Raw genomic sequence first — 9,801 nt, 5'->3', positions numbered from 1 at the left:
GAGGAGTTGAGCACATTGTGCCTGATGGTGCACTCCCAACTCCACATTTCCCAAATAAGTCTTCCATTTGCTTTGAGAAAACATGTAAAACAATGTAAATAGAGATACTTTAGAAATTATTTTAAATATAAACCCAGTGATTCTGCAGTCATTTCGATACAATAAGCACACCAACCTTGTAATACTCCCATGTAACTTTTCCCTCTCCTGTTATCATGTTGCCAAGTTTTTTTTTCGCAAATTTTCATTGCTGATGTTGTAACCTTTTTCTTTGAAAACTTGCTCAAGCTTTTTGTAGAATGCAATTTTATTTCTATAGTACAAATGCAGATACATTTGTGTGAGGTCAAGCAGCAGCAGTGTGGTCCTGTGTGTGAATTCTATGAAAACAGCAGTTTATAATTGTGAGAGTAGTAACAGGAGGGAAACACTGAGACAGAGTAGTAACAGGAGGGGGACACTGAGACAGAGATGCTGGACGTGGAGGGGGACACTGAGACAGAGATGCTGGACGTGGAGGGGGACACTGAGACAGAGTAGTAACAGGAGGGGGACACTGAGACAGAGATGCTGGACGTGGAGGGGGACACCGAGACAGAGTAGTAACAGGAGGGAAACACTGAGACAGAGTAGTAACAGGAGGGGGACACTGAGACAGAGATGCTGGACGTGGAGGGGGACACTGAGACAGAGTAGTAACAGGAGGGGGACACTGAGACAGAGTAGTAACAGGAGGGGGACACTGAGACAGAGATGCTGGACGTGGAGGGGGACACTGAGACAGAGTAGTAACAGGAGGGGGACACTGAGACAGAGATGATGGACGTGGAGGGGTACACTGAGACAGAGATGCTGGACGTGGAGGGGGACACTGAGACAGAGATGCTGGACGTGGAGGGGGACACTGAGACCGAGATGCTGGACGTGGAGGGGGACACTGAGACAGAGTAGTAACAGGAGGGGGACACTGAGACAGAGATGCTGGACGTGGAGGGGGACACTGAGACAGAGTAGTAACAGGAGGGGGACACTGAGACAGAGATGATGGACAGTGGGTAGTATCTGCCAAAGAGAACACAATAAAAAATAATAAAAAATCCCCATGATCATTTTAAATGTTATTATGGTTAAAAAAATGCCTTACCTTGTTTCTGTTCTGCATTTCTCACTTGTTGCATTATATATGCTGCATATTTTTATCTGTAAAAAGGAATTTCAATCAATAAAATAAAATTAATTCCATCATCAAGCAACCAATTATTTTTATTTTTTTTTACTCACCATTCTGTATTGTCTCAGCAATTTCTTTGCTTACTGTTAATGTTATTGCTCCCTGGGAGTCTGATAGTGTTAATAACACATTCTCCATCTTGCTACAATTGTTAACTTTGTGGGTGCCTTTTATAATCAAAGCCATAATGAGAAATGATGAGCATACAGATGCTGCACTAAATTTACATTGTTATCCCTAATTATGGGTTAAACATTTCAGAGTGGGATATGGCACAGCTGATTAACCTAATGATGTGTATCCTACTTAAGGGATAGTTTACCCAAAGAAAAAAAAATATTTGGGTGAACTATCCCTTTTTTACATGAAAAATATTCTACCGTATATAAATATATTACACAATTGTTTATCACCTTAATGTAAGTTTGAATTTCATGTTTAATGATTAGGAAAAGTGTGTGCAGCAAATTATTATTCAAACAAAAACACATTCTAAATTAAGAAATTAGCATGCATGTGTGGGTTTTGTTTACTGCACTCCAGGAATAAGACATACCCAGATAAAGATATCAGATAAAAACACACAAACATGAGGCCTAATTGTAAAACCGTCACATTAGATGTATGTATGCATGTATTGATGGATTGACTAATTTATTTAATGGAATAATGTGGTACAAAAATGTCAATGTACAAAATTAACACAAGCATACAATACAATAAAGAGAAAATTACAACAAACAGGACTTCAAACCAAGAAAATAAAAATGAAAGGGTAAATAAAGCACATGTACTAATTACAAATAAAGTACTATAGAAAAAGTAAATAGTATTAGGCTATAGGTAATGGACTTCTTAGAATTAAGGGAAAAAAATATCGGCTGACAATCGCAGCCAATGAGCATTAAGCTGTGTCGTCAGCAAGTCGTTTCCCATCATGCTTTTGATCAGCACAGCGTGTGACTGCAGAATCTGACACGTGCGCCTTGCGCTCGCGAGAGTTTTTTGACATACGTCAGCATGACATCAGAACAAGGCGGACCGCTCTCGGACACATTTCTAACCGGCATGCATTACGCGCTGATCACCGGTGATCGGTTCTGCGCAGATTTTGCTCATCTCAAACAAGCCTAATATCTGAGTCACCCTGATGACAAGCTGAGTCACAACCCCATATCAATGTTTGGAATTAACAGTACTATACCGTTGTTCAACAATTGTATAACTTTTCTGGTAACGTTTTTCAAAGAGTTATGGAGTAACATGACAAAACAGCACATTGCTTCCTGTCACATTGTATTTTGCATGCAGCAGCTGAGTCAAAACATTAAAGTGAATCGGTATATTCAGATGGTTTGTGTAAGTGAATGAACTATAAATGATTCACCACTGACTTAAATGGGCATTCAGTAGTTCTCTAGCTAGCATTAGCATTGCTCTTCTTCATATACTTTAAGTACTGATATGACAGTGGTGTTATACGCTGTACTACCATCTGTCGATGTGGATCAGTATGATAATCTCTGATGCCCATGCCAGCTCTGGAATATCATTTGCATCTGGAAAATGTTGGAGTGTGAGGTAATTTCTAAAGTAATTTGTTACTACTATTATATCAAATCAAATGTATTTATAAAGCATTTTAAAACTACAGAGTATACCAAAGTGCTGTAGAGTAAAAAAAACACTAATAACGTTATACATAACTCCATATACATAAAACACACATTAAAAACACAATTTAGTCTGTTACATATTTCCATTATAATGTAGGAAAATCTACAGAAAACAAGTACATCTTTAGACGAGTTTTAAACACATTGACAGAGGTAGATGATCTAATGGACAATGGTAACCCATTCCACAGCCTTGGGGCAGCAACAGAGAAAGCTCGATCCCCTTTGCAATTTAAATGTGACCGGGGGATATCAAGAAGCAGCTGTTTATTTGATCTAAGAGACCTCTGGGTACAGTGAATACTAATTTGTTCCGAAATGTAATCGGGTACCAGACCATGTAGAGCTTTAAAAACATACATCAACAAACTTATATTCTATTTTATGCTTAATAGGTAGTCAGTGAAGAGAAGCTAGGATTGGGGTTATATGGTCCCTCTTCTTTGTATTGGTTAACAACCTTGCTACAGCATTTTGAACTAGCTGAAGGCGGGACAGAATAGACTGACTTACTCGTAAATACAAAGCATTACAGTAGTCGAGCCGTGATGATATAAAAGCATTAAATGTAAGTACAGATTAAAGTTTAACAATAGTTCTCAGTTGAAAAAAAAACTATTCTTCACACAGAGTTAATCTGCATGTCAAATTTAAGATCTGAGTCCAAAATTACTCCCAGATTTTTTTACATGATAAAATTTGAAGACAGTGATCATAGACAGTCTTTTATAGTCTTAGCACAGCCACTAGGGCCAAAAATCATAATCTCTGTGTTTTTATCATTTAACTGGTGAAAGTTTTTATCCATTCAGCATTTTCATCCTACAAACATTCAATAAGAGATTAAACAGACAGATAATTTTCAGACTTCAGAGGGAGATCATCCATATATAAATGATACAAAATACCATGGTTTCTAAAGATCGAACCAAGAGGAAGCATATATTAAGAAAACAACACTGGTCCCAAAATAGATCCCTGAGGGACCCCACATGTGATAGGTGCTGCTGATGATGAAAAATTCCTAATTTTAACTGAAAGCATACAGTCATTCAGATAGGAGATAAACCACCTCAAGGCCATTCCCTGAATGCCGACAAGCTGTCAAGAATAACATGATTGATCGTATCAAACGCAGCACTGAGGTCAAATAGGAGTAAGCCTACACAACTCTCTACTCCTAAGAATCTACTCCTAGATAATTTACTACCCTGAGAAGAGCTGATTCTGTATTATGGCCCGATCTAAAACCTGACTGAAATCTATCAAAGAGCTTGTTCTTCATTAAAAATTGTTAACTGTAAAAATCTTTTCCAAGCTCTTAGCTAGAAACAACAATTTAGAAATTGGCCAAAAATGTTTACGTCCAAAAGGTCTAGACTCATTTTTTTAAGCAGGGGCTGGACAATCGCATGCTTAAAATTGATGGAACGCATCCATTAATCAAACTACAATTTATAATCGACATAACACTTGGTCCAATAATATCAATCAGTTCAATATATAATTTGAACCACAGCAATAGAAAGATTGAGTTTATAGTATTAAAAAAGTACATGAGGGTTGTGCAAATTTTGCACAGCGTCAACCTACATTGAACTGGGTTAACATCTTGTAGACTATGGAGCCAGAAATATGACTAAAAAATTTTTATTTGAATTGTGTAAATTTGAATTATAGACTTTTGAATTTGAATTATTTAAACCCAGTCCTGGCCATGTGACAGCCTCCCAGGCCTCCTGACCCTGTCCCTGCCCTGTGGCCGCCTCCCAGGCCTTATGTTGATTACTCTATCGCGTATGCGAGGATCAATAACGGGCGCGGATTAATGGCGCTGAAATGCCTTCATAATGGTGACCATAATGATGAAAACAATTATGAAACCGTTAAAAAGGCTTATACATTTTTACATTGTTATTATTAACCTTAATCAACATTACCCAAAATCGAACCTTTTTATGCTGCTTGTTTAAACTTATTTTGCAGCTTTGAAGATTTATGACAAGAATATGTGAAATGTTCTGTTTAAAATGTTTCTGACAGTCAAACTAAAAATAAATGGCATAATGACTAAACATCAATAGGGATGCGCACTCTCCGTATGAGAATGACAGTCATCCTGTGTTTGTAACATTTGTTGGAGTTCGGTGTGTAAATTAGCCATTAAATGCCTTACAATAAGCCTACAATTTACATGAAATTAATCATATAATGTAATCACGCCTGCTAAATCACACACATCTGAATAATCACCCATGATGTTCATGTCTTGAGCTCAAAACGCACTTACAAACACCAACAAGTGTTTGAAATAACATCCGACTTAAATCTGATGTGGATTCCGATCACAGAATGAAGCAGAATTACATTCATTATTGAGTTATATGGGAAGCTTACTCTTACGCATACTAATCACTTTCATACTAAATATACTTTATACTAGAGACCACAAAATGTACAAATGTATCATGTGCAAAAAGACAAATGTATCATGTGCTGAGAATGTGCTAACGTGCTAACCATAAAAATATAAATCATAAAAGTTTAAGTACCACTTCATGGTCAGAATGGTGACCTTTTGAATCATGCTTGCTCCATAGAATTATTGCACCTCGACCTGTAATTGGCCAAAATGCTCTGTTCGACTTTTCTGAGACCCTCTACTCTTACCTGTGATCTCTGACCCACTTTCTGTAGTTCTGAATTTCTTAGAATATTGAATTTGTTGTTCTGAATTTCTTCTTCATCTTGACAACTTGAAGCTGTATTTTTTTAAATGGGATATTTAGTGTAAGAATTCAGAACAAAAAATTTGCTGTTTGAAAATACATATTTATAAAATTGTGCCATTAAAAAAAATCAATTCAATTTGGTTAAATATGAAATGTCCAGGATTGGAGTTTAAAAAATTCTAATTCAAACCTATTTAAAATACATCTTAATATTCAATTTGGCAAAATCACACTTATAATTTTAATTTAAAAGTCTATAATTCAAATTTACACAATTCAAATTGTTTTGTCATATTTCTGGCTCCATAGTAGACAAGAACTCCTCTGCTCTGTTTCAGCATTGTCCTCCAAGAAAGTAAAATGATTAAAAATCAAGGTGTCAAGGCCTCTCCTTTCTCGAACATGAATTCCAGCTAATTTACCCACATCTCCTACTGCTGTGACATTTCTTTCTCTGGCTCCGACCAAGCACCAAACATTTACCGGTGCAGATGGCATGGATTGAGAATAGGAAACCACTCTCCTCCAGAATCCCGACTCCATTGTTCCATAACCATTGTATGAATATGGAGTAGAGTTTGGCGATCATAAACCAAATCTGAACAGACCGAAGAGGTAATAAAGCACAGTTAAGGAGCGATGGCTTGCCAATATGCAACTAGGCGCAATCTTGCTTCACACAAAAAATATAACTGCTTTGCCTTAAAACAAACAGAAATCAGAAATCAATCGAACATGCTTCTACTGTTAAAGGACAGATTATTATTGTCCCTCATATCAATAATCTTTGGAGACTGTCTATGTTTCATGTTATTTCTAAAGACAGTTATGACCTTTATTAGAGAACTGCTTAGTGTAAAATAAACCCCAATTATCAAGTGATACAGAATATCTATCACGAATGGTTGCTGACATGAGACAGGAGATTTAGGATCTATTTGCAGGCTTTAATAAAAATGATGACATTGAAGCAACAAACGGGAACTCAAAATAACAACAAACAATAACTGACAAAGGAATGCAAAAACTAAAGGGTACAATAAAAAAGCTAATGAGGGAATGGAAAACAGGTGAGAACAATAAGGAACAGATAGCATTGATGAGGTCAGTGCATACTGGGTACGGAAACACCTCAAAATAAGAGTCCTAGGAAACACGAGGGAGACTGTGACATAACACCCCACACACTCACACCTTTAAGGGGCAACTCCTGGTGCCCCAAAGATGGCTGAGGAGGAGAGGAAGATGACCAGGGAGGAGACCTCAGGGTAAACATTGCATCCGGAGTTCTGGGGGTAGGGGGGCGCCTCAGGGCTGGGATAGAGTCGGGAGGCCTGGGAGGAGGCCACAGGGCCGGGATAGAGTTGGGAGGTGGCCACAGGGCCGGGACTGGGTCAGGAGGCCTGGGAGGCGGCCACAGGGCAGGGACCGGAGGCCTGGGAGGCGGTCAAAGGGTCAGAACTGGGTCAGTAGGCCTGGGAGGTGGCCACAAAGCTAGGACTGGGCAAGGAGGCAAAGGAATGCAAAAACTAAAGGGTATTTATACAATCAAAAGCTAATTAGGATGGAAAACAGTTGAGAACAATAAGCAATGAGGGCAGTGCATACTGGGTAACACTTCAAAATAAGAGTCCTACGAGGGAGACAGACTGTGACAATAGTATGGTAAAGGAAATTTTAGAATTGTTTTTGATTAGTCAGAGTATCCCTCCTGTGACTTCCTGTTTCCTGTTCCAGTTGCTGTTGTACACAGATTATTGCATCAGTCTCTAACATCTGTTGATCAGGAACTAACACAATGACAGCAAACTATTTTGTGAGGGATTCACATCGATCTCAAACCCTTGCTGCTCTAGAACAACCATAACAACAAAAACAAACAACTGCAGTAAGTCATGTCATCCACTCATATTATTGCTTCCTGCATTGCATGCTACATGTTTACTATAGCTTCTTCCATCAGCAGTGAGGGATTTACATGTGATTAATGTAAGGAATTAGTCAGGCTGATGGAGAAGGTTAATGAGTTAGAGACAAGCATCCAAACGCTAGTGGAGGTCAGTGAGATAAGAAGTCAGTAGAAACTGTTTCGGATGCGAGCAGTACAGCGAGCAACACCCACACTTTTGTTCCGGCTGTAGAGCCCCCTCAGCAGGGTGTTTGGGTGAGGTCTCGGCTGTATACTCTCTCATTAAAGCAACACCACTCTCCCGTTCCTGTTAGTGTTTCCAATTGATTCTCCCCACTCAGTGATGCACCCATTGAGAGAATCATGTTGAAAGATCTTTGGTTTTAGGAGATTCTATTTTAAGGAATGTGGAAATAGAGACTCCAGCCAATATTGTTCAATTAATTTCCGGTGCAAGAGCGTCTGACATCTGATCAAATTACATGTGCTAGCTAATGCAAAAGAGACTGTGTCTGTTCCCTGAACTATCAAACAAACCCCTGCCTAAGTCATTTAGAAAAAAATTGGATTAAGGTTAAACTTGAAAATAAAATAAAAAAAATAGAATATAAACATCATGTAAAGATAGGGCAACTAAACATTAGAACTCTTTCAACCAAAGCACTCAGATCATTACAGATCATAGTTTGGATGTGCTCTGTTTGACCAAAACCTGGATTAAACCAGATTAATATATTAGTTTAAATGAGTCTACTCCCCCAGATTATTGTTATAAACATGAACCTTGTCTGAAGGGTCTAGGAGGTGATGTTACAGCAATTTACAGTGCAGTTTTTGGTGTTACCCAGAGGACAGGATAAAAGTTTAAGTCTTTTGAACTAATTATTCATAATGTGACACCAGCAGGTACAATTAAAAAGGAGTTGATATTGATACTATAGCAGAGCGATGACATCTCAGATCATTGCCTAGTCTCTTGTATGCTGCGATCAGCTAATGTTACTCAATCTACACCACACTAACGCTCCGTTAGAACTATTCTTTCGACCAATAAAGATAGCTTCACAAATAATCTTTCAGATTTATCTCAAATACTCAGTAAACCAAAAATCGAGAAAAACTTGAAATAATATCAGAAAGTAAAGAAAAAAGCCCCACACCATGGTACAATGATCACACTCATGCTCTCAAGAGATCAGCTCGAAATATGGAGTGCAAGTGGTAGAATACAAAATTAGAGGTATTTCAAGGTGCATGGAAGGACAGTCACTAAAAGTTGCCAGGTCATCATATTTTAGCAAACTCATCAAAAAATAACCACAACAATCTAAGGTGTTTATTCATTACTGTGGCTTAATTGGTTAGGAATAAAGCCTCGAATTAACCAGATATTCTGTTGCAGCATAATAGTAATGACTTCATGAATTTCTTTACTGATAAAATTTTAATAATCAGAAATAAAATTGGAATTATGCAATTGTCACAGTACCACAGCAAACAGTCTCTAATCATTTTCCTCATGAGCAACTTCAATCCTTTGCTGTCTTAGGTCATGAAGAGCTAACAAAATCTATCGAAACATCAAAAGCCACATCAAGTATGTTAGATCCAATACCAACTAAAAGACTCTTAAAAGAGATATTCTCTGTAATATCTGAACCTCTTCTTAATATTATTAACTCCTTGCTATACTTAAGACATGTCCCAAGAAACTTTAAAATGGCAGTTATCAAACTGCTTATTAAGAAGCCACAGCTTGAACCTGTAAAATTGGCTAATTATCAGTGTTGGGTGTAACGTGTTACAAAGTAATATGTTACTGTAATCTGATACATTTTGCAGTAACACAGTAATGTAATGCATATGTATTCTGATTACAGTTACAGACATTACTAAAATTAAGTTAGTTGGATTACACATTTATTGTTAAAACAATAATATTAAGTAGAATGCATTTTAAAATGTATTACGTTCCTATATTAGTATTTTATATGTGTTGCTGTGTCAGCTAATGAGCATGCGCTCAAACAAACTGCCATGGCATTGAGGACACATATTGAAGTGATGGCAGATGAGTGAGCAGCGTTACTATGGACACAGCAGAGTGTAGTTGTTTATTCAAATTGAAATTGTTTTCATGTGCTCACAATCAATCTCAGTGAGCTCTGTCTCAGCATGCTCCCAGCCCTGGATGGAGGAGAGAGGCACGTAAGACTGGGCTGGCAACAAATACTCCTCAAATCTCTGTGCTCT

At 37.8% G+C, this 9,801-nt stretch overlaps 1 protein-coding gene across 1 annotated transcript; it reads right to left on the bottom strand.

Moving 5' to 3' along the window:
* Positions 1–346: 346 nt before the first annotated feature.
* LOC127659537 (basic salivary proline-rich protein 3-like) lies at positions 347–1,369 on the bottom strand. Its single transcript, XM_052149402.1, has 2 exons — positions 1,282–1,369; positions 347–1,062 (listed from the first exon to the last, which is right to left on the bottom strand). Exons 1-2 carry the CDS (start codon positions 1,367–1,369, stop codon positions 347–349), a joined length of 804 nt encoding a protein of 267 aa, XP_052005362.1.
* Between the last annotated feature and the right edge of the window lie 8,432 nt (positions 1,370–9,801).

The sequence above is a fragment of the Xyrauchen texanus genome, chromosome 19 (assembly GCF_025860055.1).
Source record: "Xyrauchen texanus isolate HMW12.3.18 chromosome 19, RBS_HiC_50CHRs, whole genome shotgun sequence".
Taxonomy (NCBI): Eukaryota; Metazoa; Chordata; class Actinopteri; order Cypriniformes; family Catostomidae; genus Xyrauchen; species Xyrauchen texanus.
Note: the sequence above shows the minus strand (reverse complement) of the source record. Positions and strands in the feature narration are given on the sequence as shown.